Below are 15539 nucleotides of genomic sequence, written 5' to 3' on the forward strand. Positions count from 1 at the left end.
CAACGGGTCAGTTAAATACAAAATAACATAACCGTATATTATTATTTAATCTTGCATAGTAGCATGTTATCTCGCACTATTAAAGATTTACTAAGTAAGATCTACTCAGATAAAAAGTCAAGATGTTTATTCGAAAAAAATAAAGTTATGTAACAAAATCCCGAAATATATGCATCACGGTAGACATTTTCTAAAGATATTGTATGTCAATATTGATGTCAATATTGCATTGATGTTGAAATATAAATGAGTACTAAATATTAATATTAATGAACACATATTCCATTAAAAAAAGCCGAAGTGTATTCAAATCCTTGTGTAATAAGATTAAAAACAAGTGAAACTGCGAGCTACTGCTCACTGATGATACCCCCGCCGCAAGTGGATAATATTAATAGTGTAAAAATATGCAAGTGTTCGGTAAACAGGAAGTTGTCAAGTGATGAATCTGAAAACGCATCACACGGTATAGATGACTTATATAAATCCTGAAACCAAATTTCAGAAATCCTTGTATTGTAGTTCCCGTGAGAAAAATGTGACGAAAATTTTCAACTTGGCTATCAGTGTAAAATCATACAAGTGTTCGGTAAACAGGAAGTTGTCGAGTGATGAATCTGAAAACGCATCACACGGTATAGCTGACTTATATAAATCCTGAAACCAAATTTCAGAAATCCTTGTATTGTAGTTGCTGAGAAAAATGTGACGAAAATTTTCAACTTGGCTATCATGTGTAAAATCATACAAGTGTTCGGTAAACAGGAAGTTGTCAAGTGATGAATCTGAAAACGCATCACACGGTATGGCTAACATATATAAATGTTGATACCAAATTACAGAAAGGGTGGATGTGTAGTTCCTGAGAAAAAGGTGACGAAAATTTTCAACTTGGCTATCATGTGTAAAATCATACAAGTGTTCGGTAAACAGGAAGTTGTCAAGTGATGAATCTGAAAACGCATCACACGGTATGGCTAACATATATAAATGTTGATACCAAATTAAAGAAAGGGTGGATGTGTAGTTCCTGAGAAAAATGTGACGAAAGTTTCATGGGACGGACTGACTGACGGACTGATGGACGGACGGACTGATGGACGGACTGACGGACTGACAGACAGAGGTAAAACAGTATACCCCCCTTTTTTAAAGCGGGGGTATAAAAACAGAAAAGACAAACTAAATACATGATATTGTACATATGCAGTCAGGATTCTACTTCGTCAAAATTATCTACCCATTACGCCAGTTCATTTTCACAATCGTAGAAATGGAAGCCATTCACGGTAGGGATGAACTTAAAACTCTTGTCTGATCGGTTGTCAGGTGGAATTTTCGAAAATTCTTAAATATTTAAAAAAAATTCTAATTACTGAATATTTCGTGGAAGGGCAGACTAAAGATTTTCAGTGGTTGAAGATCATAAACCCTTGTTATCACACACAAAAAAAAAATGTATTTTTCGAACTTATATACATTTTCATCATCCATCTTAAAAGACTGTCGTCAAGTACTTTTAGTAAAAAAAATAGCTATTCGAACACACCTACTAGATAGGTATTTCACTTAACCCATATATTTCATCTTTTCGTACTGTGATTTTTTTATGTTATAAAGTCAACCTGTAGCTTCGATATATAAAAATGATAGAATCTGAAGCGAGATGATGTATCAAATATTCTTGCTTTGTACGATTTCAAGACAAAATATTCAACTCAAACACGCCCTTACATAAAAAAAAAAGGTGCAATCGATTTTCTCTTTTCGATACAATTGTTACCTATTTTTTGGAATTTGTTCTTGAGTCACATAATGGAAAGGCAGACACGAAAATTACTGAACTAATTGATTGATATGTACGGAAGCGTATTAGCGCCACACATTTTTTTTTTTATTTTTCTTCCTATGTTTGCGTTGTAACGCAAACCTTTGCGTTATAACGCAAACATTTGTTTTATCTTATTTCTTATTTAAGATTCAAAAGAAACAGTAATTATTAATGGAGGAGGCTGGATATAATAAAATTTATCACCTTTGTAGTAATTGCAAAGTAAACTGCTTGAATAATTAGATCATATCAATGACTAATAATGAGCAGAATAATATAAGAAGATGTGGTATGAGTGCCAATAAGAAAACTCTCCATCTAAGTCACTATTCGTAAAAGTAAACCATCATAGGCCGAATTACGGTCTTCAACACGGAGCATTGGCTCACACTAAACAACAAACTATAAAGGTCCCCAAAAACGATATCCAAGTTACTACTAGTATATATATTACAAAGAAAATTGAGTAAATTGAGGTTATACCTAAGAAAAATATCAACCCTGCTAATATAGCTATAACCGAATATAAATATACTTCCAAAGTAAGCTCTCGTTTGAGAACTGTGTAAAGTAGGTTACATTCAAACAAGCTACCCTTTGGCAATACATGTATAGAATGAAGATGTTTTATTAATAAAATTATGTTCTCTCTATTCAAATTGCTACCCAAGCATCTTAAAAATACTTCATTATATTGAATTCAGTCTTAATTTATGTATAATTGCACTTCAATTATTCCATTATTCCTATGCATATTTATTATAATGATTTGGCCTTGTATGTATGTTTAACGCAAACATAAGAAGAAAAAAAAAAAGAAAAAAAATGTGTGGCGCTAATACGCTTCCGTAGATATGTTCTCCGTCCGTTGTAAAAAAAATTAAAATCGGCGGTTATGCATTTTCTACAGCCAACTTGATAGATACCCATGTCGTCGACTTGGTATTTACTTGTTCTGCTTAACTTGGTAATAGATAAATTGAAAACTTATGCAACTGGTGTTTTTAAAATAAAACACTTCGTAATTGAGAAGAAAATTGTCATTTTATTTGTTTCTACTAACTTTTAAAATTTGTGTTACTATAGTAAACATTACAGTAAACATTTATCGCCTTCTCTAACAAAGAGCTTTGATTCTTTTGTTTAATTTCGACCGGGTTTACGCCTGTTTTTTACTCAAAACTCCTATCCTGTCTATTTTTTCAAATTTCATTCTACCCCCTATAAAAATGAAATGATGGTAGCTCCCTTAAGCTGACATAAAATGCTAAAAGTTTCATTGAAAGGCTACACTGAACTGTACTACAACTGACTTCTTTAGTCATTTTACAGTTTATATATAGTTTTATATAGCCTACATCATTTATGTAGTATATATGTTTCTGATTCTAAAATAATTGCTTGCTGATTTTTTGTGGTAAAACATGTATACTTAGCCAGAAGCATATATGTTAAGAGATTACAACAAACAAAAAATATCTTTAATCTAGCATAATTGAAGATCCTAGTTTTGTGCAATTACGTCTACATATACACATGTTTGAATTGAATGATTTGACTTTGTTGATATTCATGAAATTACGAAGATGCATTTTAGCCGTTTGACAATGTGTATGATATATTTGACAGTACATGTATACCTTTCATCTACCATTATTGAAGTTCCTATTTTCTGCAATTACGTCTGCATCAAAATACTAGTCCGCGATTACTCTGACGTCCAACGGCTGTTTTGCCAGACAAGCAGGGGCCGTGGGACGTCAGATCAAAAAGTGGATATTTGCCCGTCCAAAATAGATGCGCTGCTTTGTCGCCCCTGGTGTCGACTAACGGCCTTGGAATTATATGAATCGGCTTTCAATTTGTTCATTTTTCATTTATCTTTTCATTTATGTAAGTTTCACAGTATCGTCGTCAGGTATAGCATTGTTGGTTGATGAGGTCTATTGGTCTATAGTTTTAGTGGTTCCTGACATTCTTTTAATTTATCATTAGTAATCCAGCCGGAAATACGTATTATTCTTCTCCCTATATAAAATTTACCATTATTTGAACGGCATATCCGACAAAATGTAAAAGTTGTCTTTCGTTTGTAGTATTACAATACGAAAAAGAATTGAAGTTTTATTATTATTAAAAATATGCCATCTACCATAAAAAAAAAAAATGCTTTTAAATTCTTTTTTGAATTCATATCAAAGCTACCAGGTGTGTGCTAAATTTCTTTAATATTACATTTCCTATTCAATGGTGACTAGGTTAGACCTATAGAAATATTGTCACATTGGCTTACTTGCGACCGCCATTTAAACCATCGTTTTCGTCCTTTAGATATGCATGAAATATTGACTACTGAACATTTGAAACAAACATCAATCACGCATTTAAACATGTTTGATTTTTGAAGTGCCTTTTTTCGTTCTGTTACCTAATGAATGTGGTTTCCAGACTGTAGTTCACCTATTATAAATCCAATTTATCATTTCATTATTCCTAGTTCTGTCCTTTCTCGTGTTCCAATCACATTTATGACGATAATTAGCAAGCATGCAGGCGAAAAGGTGTGTTTGATTTGTTTGATCTCAGAGTACAGACATGTTTTTTTCATATGAATGTCAGTCGTCAAAATTGTTCATTATTAAACGTGTTGATTTTCTTAACATATTTAAAGATAACATTTTGAAGAATATCACTGTTATAAATGTACCGATCATTTTTTCAGACAAACGTATATACTATCAAGTATCGACCTATCCAGATAAGGGAAATACCATTTAATTTTTTTGGATGAAAAATGTTGTTCTGTATTTTTTTTTTTTCTTTGTAATCACTGTCCTGCCTTTTTACTTTATTGGTTTATCCTGACATTTTTTTGTAGATCTACATAAATTGTCATCCTTATTTTTTTTTTTGGCATAGTGTCTCATCCTGCCATAAATATATCGGGGAAGGGCAAACTAGATTTTTTAGTGATTGAAGACTATAAACCCTAGTTATCACACACATTTTTTTTTCCGAAGATATGCATTTTCATCATCCAACTTGAAAGACTGTCGTCAAGTACTTTTAGTAAAAAAGTTCCTATTTTCTGCAATTACGTCTACATCAATATCAAATCTTGTTGGAGCAGTATTTCTAGATCTAGCAAAAGCCTTTGATCTTCTCAATCATGAACTGCTTATTCAAAAATTAAACAAATACAAATTTGCTTATACCTCATTACGCTGGTTTACATCATATTTGGCTGACAGATATCAGAAAGTATCTATATCAAATACATTATCAGACGTACAAAAACAAAAAACGGGTGTACCTCAAGGATCCGTGTTAGGACCGGTGTTGTTTTTAATTTTTATTAATGATCTTCCTTTGTCTAATCCTAATCATTACACCGATTTATTTGCTGATGATAGCACCATATCAGCCATTGGACAAAACAAAAGTTGCATCAGTCAAAAACTTAATACGGTTTTAAAAGATATTTTTCGCTGGTGTGATGACAATAAAATGGCTGTAAATGTATTTAAAACGAAAGCTGTATGCATTGGATCTAAACAAAAGGTTTCCGTTACATCAAATGAAAACATCAATCTTGCTTTAAATGGACAACAAATTATAGAAAGTACATGTGAAAAGGTTCTAGGTGTTTTTATTGATGCATCTCTATCTTGGTCTTCTCATATCGATTATATAATAAAAAAAAGTTAACTCTTCTTTAGCTTTACTAAAAAGGATAAAGATATATTTAAATCACAAAGCTAGACAAATGTACTATAACGCTTACGTTTTACCTCACTTAGATTATTGTTGTTCAATATGGTGAAACTGTAATAACTTTCTATTAGACAGTTTACTAAAACTGTAAAAAAGGGCAGCAAGAATAATTTAAGACGAACATGATTACACCAAACCTTCAAGAGAATTATTTCACGAATGTAATATTGTGCCAATCACACAAAGAATACTTTATCACAAATCATTACTAATGTATAAGGCAAAACATGGCTTAGCTCCAGAATATATGTCCAATCTTATTGTATCAGCTTCTGTAAACCAAAAATATAATACGAGATTTTCATCCTCAGATAATTTTATTATTTCAAAACCAAATACAGAGTTGTATAAGTCTAGTTTCTCGTATACTGGACCAAAAGTGTGGAATGCTCTTCCTGATTCAATCAAAAAATCAAATACAGTATCAGACTTTAAACATAAATACAAATCTATGTACTTTTAACATTACCATCATATTTGTACTGTAATGCCATATCATAATTGTTTATTGTATTTTAAATTGTATATAATCTTTATTTAACATTATAATTGATGCATAATGATTGTTTATTTTTAATGTAATTATTATTGTATTAAGAGAGCCTTATTGAAAATTGGTGTAATCCAAATGAGTTACTCTCTCTAAATAAAGATATTATTATTATTATTATTATTATTATTATTATTATTATTATTATTATATACTAGACCGCGATTACTCTAACGTCCAACGGCTGTTTTGCCAGACAAGCTGGAGCCGTGGGACGTCAGATCAAAAGGTGGATATTTGCCCGTCGAAAATAGATGCGCTGCTTCGTCGCCCCTGGTGTCGACTAACGGCCTTGGAATTATATAAATCGGGTATCAATTTGTTCATTTTTCATTTATCTTTTCATTTATGTAAGTTTCACATTATCGTCGTCAGGTATACCATTGTTGGTTGATTAAGTCTATTGGTCTATAATTTTTAGTGGTTCCTGACATTCTTTTAATTTCAAGTATCATTATTTATCAAGCCGGAAATACGTATTATTCTTCTCCCTATATAAAATTTACCATTATCAGACAAAATGTAAAAGTTGTCTTTCGTTTGTAGTATTACAATACAATACATTTCCTATTCAAGGATGACTAGGTTAGACCTATAGAAATATTGTCACATTGGCTTACTTGCGACCGCCATTTAAACCATCGTTTTCGTCCTATAGATATTCATGAAATATTGACTACTGAACATTTGAAACAAACATCAATCACGCATTTAAACATGTTTGATTTTTGAAGTGCCTTTTTACGTTCTGTTAACTAATGAATGTGGTTTCCAGACTGTAGTTCACCAATTATAATTCCAATTTATCATTTCATTTTTCCTAGTTCTGTCCTTTCTCGTGTTCCAATCATAAAATTGCACACACAATAAAGGGAAATTTATAAAGCAATCAAGTCTGAGGTTGACATTAGAAGAATTTAAATATTAATTTTAGGTTCTAGCTGTTAAAATAGCTACTTATGTTGCAATCTGATTAACATTCAGGTATATTGGAACTCGCGTGTTCGTATAAAGACAAACCTTAATTTCCGAGACCATTTGTAACATAAGATTGCTAAAGTTGAATCGCATTTACACATTCCGGGCTTTGCACTTTAAGATTTGGGCATTCCTGGTGAAGATCAATCCAAAAACAGTTTCGAACGCACGAAATTTATAAGTCACGTTGAAGCATTGAAGTACAAATATGTAACAACCATCATTTTCAAAATTAATTTAATAACAAAGGGATTTAAATCAAATTATTGAATACAAGGGTTAAATTAGAAATTATTTGTTTTACAGTGTTGACGCTAGTTTCGTAGAAGTGATTATAATTATGTGCGTGTATTTCGATCTAGCGACGAAGGAGCCGGGAGACAATGCCCCTGTCCCTATTTTTGACAAAAACAAAATATTGAAAGAAGAAAATGAAAATGACAAAGAGCAGAAACAATTTGAAAATAGAAAAAATATTTGCTTGTCAATTTCAGAATTATTTTTTTATGATTCTCCTAGACCGCTAAGTTATAGGTCAAAATTTGTCTGTAAAAATTCATATTAAAAAAATATTATAAAATATATTACATAAATAGTATTACTAAACTTTTTACACATTTCACTTAATTGATGCAATAAGTCTATCGTTACATAAAGTTAGTGCTCGGCTCGTGAATGCCACAACAATATACATCTACATGGCATTTTCTTTCACTTCGTTGTAAGCATTTTCACAAATTCTGAAAAAGACAATATTTTAATTTTATTAAGTACTTTCAGTTTTTAATGAATTGATGAAATGAAAGCAGAAATTGCTAAGTAATATCCGTTTTTAGATGTTCAAGTAAGAAACTATCATGCAAAAAATAAATTTGCTTGCACAAATATGAAGTCGCTCATTTCACACCCTTTCTGTAGACATACACATGCTCGCTGATTTCATCCCTCAATGTATTTTCAGAAAATATACTTAAATATAAGTCTCAGTATATAAAATAGCCTCTATAATCACATAAAACGTACCATAAATGCATTGAGTTGCAATCTGTATTTGTTTTTTGTTGATTAAGAACGAATTTGTTTTTTTGAAGACGTTACATTACTCAATTTTAAAAATAAAGAAAAGAGTTTGTTAATGTAAGTAGATTGAGAATGGAAATGGGGAATGTATCAAAGAGACAACAACCCGACCAAATAGCGGAAAACAGCCGAAAGCCACCAATTGGTCTTCAATACAGCGAGAAAACCCCGCACCCAGAGGCGTGCTTCAGCTGGCCTCTTAACAAAAATGTGTACTAGTTGAGACAAGATAATAAACTACGGTGAGCTATAGTTGTTAATTTCTGTGTCGTTTTGGTCTCTTGTGGAGAGTTGTCTCACTGGCAATCATACCACATCTTCTTTTTTATATATACATTTACCATCACAATAAACTCGTCCATCTCCGTCCATGTCGACCTCTTGTATCATCTCGTCTACCTCTTCCTTCGTCATTTTCTCTCCCATATTTCCCATGATTTCACGCAATTCTTCTACAGATATAAATCCGTCTCCGTCCTTATCGAAAACCTTAAAGGCTTCCCGAATTTCACCAGCTGTGTCTCGTGACGACAGTTGTTTTGACATCATAGTTAGAAATTCATGGAAATCCACAGTACCATCACCTATAGCAAGTAAAACAGAACAAACTTGCAGAAGGCTCCGCGTTGAAGACGTACTTTGACTTAGTATAATGGTTTACTTTCACAAATTGTGACTTTGAGTAGAGTTGTCTCATTGGCACTCATATTACATTGTCTTATATTTATTTTAAATTTATGTTTGAAAATGAAAATAACAATTGCAATATAAATTCCGTTCGTCTGGTTCGCTCTTCTGGATTTAACTTCGTCACATAGAGACCGTATATAAAAATTTAGAAGCCAGGGATGTTATAATTGAAACGAAACTTTAAACAGACGTAAATTTCTGGAAGATTGTTGAACAGCGGTTCTTAAATTTATCTTTATATTTTTTATGTTTTGAAAAGCATGTTCATTCGTGTATAGTTTTGAAATAAATCAAGCCGTTGTTTTCTCGTTCAATTGTTTCACATGTTGACCTGTAGTCCGAGATTACTCAGCCGTTGGACGTCCCCACGGCCCCAGCTTGTCTGGCAAAACAGCCGTTGGACGTCAGAGTAATCGTCCCACGGCCCCAGCTTGTCTGGCAAAACTAGACGTAGGACGTCAGAGTAATCTTGGACTAGTTGACCTGCCTCTTAAAGCCATCTTCGTCCTGAAAATTCATGAAATATTTGCTACTGGACGTTAAGCAACCAACAATCAATCTCCTTTTGAATATTTTCTAGATCTTTTTTTTTATATTTAGTGTTAGTGTTGCTTTTCTACTTAAAAAAAAAACAGAAAACAACCAAAGAAGAGATGGCCACATGATTCTATACTGGTATGTCTGAACGATAGAAATGATTAATCATCATCATTGATATTATGAAATCACTCTTTATTACCATCATCATTGTCATTGTTTTAGCATACTTTGTCATCGTCATCACCATCATCGATAATTGTCGTAGTTGTCATGGTAATTAATTGTTATCGTGGAGATCATCATCGTGTTAATTTGGTTACATTGTCTTATTTGATAGGAAGAAGGCGAGAGCTGAGGGGTGCTTGTTTTTACTTTGTTTGTTTTTCTTTCAAAGTGTTTTATTTTGAGGGATACATTTTCATACCGTCTGCGTCAACTTCATCTATGATGTTTTTTAACTGTATATCTGTAGGGTTTTGGCCTAGAGATTTCATAATTATTCCAAGTTCTTCCGTAGTTATTGTACCATCTCCATCCTTGTCAAACAGACGGAAAGCTGCTCGGCATTCTGATGAGAAAAAGAAAAGAAAACGGAGGTCTTCGGAAATGTATGTATACAAATAACGTCTACAGATTAAAATCACAAACGCATACCCCCACCCCCTCCAAAAAAAAAACAACCGTTTTGAATAACGTTCTGAGTATTTACTTTCGAATGATACTAAATAAAGTATATCTAAATTGTGTGTCGTGGGAAATAAAACAAATAATATACGTGTATGCCCGATATTAATTTGAAACCTTTATTGTCTCATATTTATATCTATTGAAGGTAAAACCATATTGTATAAAAGACATTAAATTAATGTTTCAATATCCTTTGCTGTAAATGTGGTTATATTACTTATATAATACCATCCCTTAGCCTCGAGTTAAGAATGTCATTGACATATCTGAAATTGTATCCACTTATCATTAGCTTCCTTTTATATAGCCTACATATTTGAGTATGTGTAAAGCTAGGTTCACACTGCCGATCAGATCAACTCGATGATCTCGATTGTCCAAATTTCAACGACCAAGCGTGACCAAATTCTTGATCGGGCCTGCTTACGACTAACCCGAATAATCCGGTCGTTATATTACGATCACTTCGATCACTCAATTAACCTCTGGAGGACAATGACCGTAAGGGGGCGCTGTAATTATTCGAGTTAGCTTACGACTTCTACCCGACTTCTATGCGAATGTACACGATCCTAACCCGACCATTCACGACTCCATCACGACTCAAACCCGAACACTAATTGAATACATATTCGATAATTCCGACCAATTCACGATCTCTACACGATCTTTACTCGACTAGCTAGACCAAATCAACTATACTCGATCTCAGCCAGACAAGATCGACTTGATCGTATAGGGGTCGTAGAATAGTCGGGCATTGGTCGGGTATATACAATTTCAGTATAAAAACATCAAGGCAGATTAAGCGACCGGGAGACTTGTCTATCTCAACCGACAAGGATGTTCGGGGTGGTCTACCTTGGTCGTCATCGATCTGACTTTCTATCCGAGAGTTTTTGACATGTCAAAAACATTCGAGTAAGGATCGAGAAGCCAGTCACTCGAGAAGAGATCGAGAACTCTTCGAGTAGCGGTCGAATTTATCGTGAAAGGATCGTGTAGAGATCGAGTTTGGTCGGAATACATATAGTTTACCGATCAGTTCTCGATCATTTCGATCTTTGTTCGACTAATATCCGATCATTTCCCGATCAACGACAACCTGTACGATATGTGGTAAAGATTAACTCGACCAATGCCCGATCGCTTCATGATCACTGCGACTTCTATACAGTCGGAAACCCGGTTGAAATAGAACAAAAGAATCGAAGCTCTTTGTTAGAGAAGGCGATAAATGCGTACTGTATTGTTTACTATAATGACAAAAATTTTAAAAGTTAATAGAAACAAACAAAATTGCAATTTTCTTCTCAATTACGATGTGTTTTATTCTAAAAACACCATTTGCATAAGTTTTCAATTTATCTAGTACATAGTTAAGCAGAACAATCAGATTTCAAGTAGACGGCATGGGTATCTTTCAAGTTGGATGAAGAAAATGCATAACCTCCGATTTTTTTGAAAAAATTACCACGGACGGAAAACATATCAATCTATTAGTTCAAAAATTTTCGTGTCTGCCCTTCCATTATGTGACTCAAGAAAAAAATAAAAAAAAATGGGTAACAATTGTATCGAAAAGAGAAAATCGAGTGCACCTTTTTATGTTAGGGCATGTTTGAGTTGAATATTTTGTCTTGATATCGTACAAAGTAAGATTATTTCATACATCGTCTCGCTTCTATATATTTTTATAGAATGAAATTCAAAACAGTGTGGCTGTGGCCATTGATTGACACATTAAATTCATCCATTGACTGGGACAATTTACGTAAACGTTTGTCTGTAACAACCACTGTTCACGACGTACCTACGATAGACATTTAAACTGTGGGGTCACCAAAGGTTTCTTAACGCCTTTAATAATAAAATAATTCGAAAAATTAATCAGGAATAACCTTTATGTTTTGATTTATATAATTGATATAAATAAAAAACATCGTGTTATTTCTGATTAATTTTTCGAATTACTTTATTAAGGTGTTGAGAACCTTTGGTGACCCCATAGTTTAAGCGTCTTTAAAAAGTACATAGTGAGCAGTGGTCGTTACATACAAACGTTCACCTAAATTGTCCCAGTCAATGGATGAATTTAATGTGTCAATCAATGGCCACAGCCACACTGTTTTGAATTTCATTCTATATCAAAGCTACAGATTGACTTTATAACACACAAAAAAAAATAACAGTACTAAAAGATGAAATATATGGGTCAAGTGAAATACCTATCTAATGAGTCACAAAAACAGAGAAGGTGTGTTCGAATAGCTATTATTTTTACTGAAAGTACTTGACGACAGTCTTTCAAGTTGGATGATGGAAATGCATATCTGTGAAAAAATATAGTTTTTTGTGTGTGAAAACTAGGGTTTATAGTCTTTATACACTAAAAAAATCTAGTCTGCCCTCCCACGAAATTTTTAATTAGAATTTTTTTAAATGTTTATGAATTTTCGAAAATTCCACCTGACAACCAATCAAACAATCGTTTTAAGTTGAATCAATGCAGACAAGATCATTAACTGATGCTCATTACGGCTAGTTGATACATTTGTCTTTTAAAATACAACTGACATATAAGGATCTTAATGGTGCAATGTGCATAAATTTATCGGTTTCCATGAGCAAAATTGGTAGCGCGTCATCCCTACAATGGCTTCCAATTCTACGATTGTGAAAATGAACTGGCGTAATGGGGAGATAATTCTGACGAAGTAGAATCCCGACTATATTTTTCATCCCAAACAAACTCGACCAATACCCGATCTCTACGCGACCACATTCGACCACTCTTTGATCTCTACTCGGCCATACACGAGTATACATGACTGCTACACGTTTCTCTAAAACTGTGTGAAGCTCTGATTTACTCTCATGACTGCTTCTACAAAAATATATTGTCACTATTTACTTTAATTGTAGAAAAATTCCTCCATGTACAGTACGCGTCTGTATTTTTGCAAGGAGGTGTAGAATTTTAAAAGAGAGACAAAAAGATACCAAAGAAACGATTGAACTCAAAGGTCGAAAACAAACCGACACAGCCATAGCAAAAAAACAAAAACCGACGAGAAGACAAACAGCAGTCCACATAACACAGCATATACTAAAATAGTAAAACCAAAAACTTAGCAACCCGAAACCTAACAAAACCTGAGATGATCTCAGGTGTTCCGGAAGGGATGTAGATCCTGCATTTTGCATTGGCGCCTAAGGATTTTTCAAATATGAAAGTAATTGTGCATTAGAATTCATTATTAGACAGCTGATGACTGATTTAGCCTTCAAAGCTAGTTTTTAAGACCATCAATATTATATGTTACCTGTTTTATGGGCTATTTTTTGTTTGACTGTCCGTATTTTCCGTATGTTCAGAAATTTTTGTAGCATAAAAAGATAAGAAGATGTGGTATAATTGCCAATGAGACAACTCTCCCTAGACACCAAATGACACAAAAATTAACAACTACTAGGAAATGTCACCGTACGGTCGAATGTTTACAAAAACTTTTTTGACCCAATTTTACACAAAAATGAGACGAAAGACAAATGATTTTATTCAAATTCTTGATATATATGCATGTATATATAATTACGTAAACAATTGTAGAAAAGGTAACACATCAGGTGATTGAAATACTATTTTTGGCCAAATTTTGGGAACATATGTGACATCTTTATTATAATCCCTTTTTTTTTGCCATGGATTATTATACACAAAAAAGAAATATCTTTAACCATTCAACTACTGGAAATCAGATCTATTGAAAATACTGATTACATACATATTCACACATATTGCACAAGCAGTAGGCTTAATTTGTAAGAAAGCAACGAAAAGGGGATGGTAAAGTTTGTGTATATTGCTATCTAACATCCAGTACCAATCCAGTGACAAGTCTCCTTTTGTGTTGTCATTTTCAAGAAAAGGGCAGTAAAACTCCAATAACATATCAGCGTCATACTTATCTTTCAGTTTTTATAACTATTGTTGAGCTCCTGCAAGTCTCTCAGACTTTTGATTTTGTCATTTGATTAGGGACTGTCCATTTTGTATTTTCGTCTGAGTTCAGTATTTTGTGGTTTTATTGCCAACACAGTGGTCGCCGTGTAGTTGTTTTGTTATCGAAGGGAGTGCTCCGACCGAGAAAAAAAAACCCGTTTTTGTGAACAATCCGTGGATTTCTTTAATCATGCGATCTTACAGAGAATTTTAATTTTTGATATTTTGGTTTTAAAATATGTGCAGCTTACCCGAAATTTGCTCTTGTGTCAATTTGTCGACCTACAAAAGACATACGAGTTAAGTATATTTCCCCTTTTTCGCCATGGATGAAACCCAGAAGTCCTTATAGAAAATATTAAATATGGTACACTAAAAGTGCACTTAATTTGTATCACAATAAGACTTAATTTGCTTCCAGGAGAGAATTTTTAGTAGGAAATATATGACTCTAACGCTAAAACTAAAGATAATTATTAAATTGAAGGGTTTATAGCTTCTGTCTGACAATAAAAACTCGTACCAAAGGTGTGCGTGTCTTTGGCTATGCTGTTTGTAAATATAAGTACGCACTAAAGTACTGTGCAATCGGAATGGGAACGTAATATCCGATGCTTAGCGCGTATATAGGATAAGGGCCATATTTAATGTTCGCAAAAGAACCCATTCGCCAACTCTTGAGTCTGACAGTTCCAAAGGTTGCCTGTTGCAAGGAAAACAAACTTACCATATTCACCTTACCGTAACTTTCAAGTTGTTGTTCCAAAGTCCCGTCCGTCATTCCGATCGACAAACTTTAAAACATTTCTTTGTTATTAATTGTTAATATCTCCTCGTCCTGAATATTCATGAAGTGTTTGCCAGTGTTACAATAATCAATTGATCAAGTTAATTACAGTAACTGTCTATTAGCTTCATTATTTTGTTTTTGTCAAATACGTTCTGAAATGTAAAATACGGCGAATAATATTGTTTAACCTGACTTACCATTACTTATAAGTATTTTAAATCATTAGAGGAAACTTAGGTGTTCATCACTGAATATAGGGACGTGTGGATGTTTTATGACATTGGTTGTCTACAACAACCTAGATTTAAATTCAAGTATGTGATCATTTTATTCGTGAATGTCATCGTTTGCTTGTTTTATTCGAATGAAATTGTTTCTTTAATATATTACATACATATTGATTCAATGTAACAAATTGTTATTTTAAAAACGGTGCTGTCTGAAATTCTGATATGTTTGAGAAAAAAATGATTTGAATTATAAGCCAAAAAAAAAAAAAAAAAATATTTTACTGCTTTATGATTGAATACTATTTTCGAAAGTTAAAAAAACTATGTCACAACTGGAGATAAATGATGAATCGTTCAGAATGGTCTTTTATATTTGCATTGAT

General features: G+C 33.1%; 2 protein-coding genes across 2 annotated transcripts in view; both read right to left on the reverse strand.

The window, feature by feature from the left end:
• LOC143068559 (uncharacterized) overlaps positions 1–4344 on the reverse strand; it is a 29798-nt gene extending 25454 nt beyond the window's left edge. Inside the window, exon 1 of the mRNA XM_076242715.1 lies at positions 4260–4344. The gene's annotated coding sequence lies outside the window, so the exon portion shown is untranslated. The remainder of the gene's footprint in view (positions 1–4259) is intronic.
• Positions 4345–7353: 3009 nt separating this feature from the next.
• Positions 7354–15184, reverse strand: LOC143066505 (calmodulin-like). The gene is made up of 5 exons (XM_076239417.1): positions 15124–15184; positions 14388–14418; positions 9868–10011; positions 8555–8797; positions 7354–7873 (listed from the first exon to the last, which is right to left on the reverse strand). The coding sequence occupies exons 1-5, from the start codon at positions 15124–15126 to the stop codon at positions 7845–7847; spliced, it is 450 nt and encodes a 149-aa protein (XP_076095532.1). The 5' UTR covers positions 15127–15184; the 3' UTR covers positions 7354–7844.
• Between the last annotated feature and the right edge of the window lie 355 nt (positions 15185–15539).

Source organism: Mytilus galloprovincialis, chromosome 3, assembly GCF_965363235.1.
Source record: "Mytilus galloprovincialis chromosome 3, xbMytGall1.hap1.1, whole genome shotgun sequence".
NCBI lineage: Eukaryota > Metazoa > Mollusca > Bivalvia > Mytilida > Mytilidae > Mytilus > Mytilus galloprovincialis.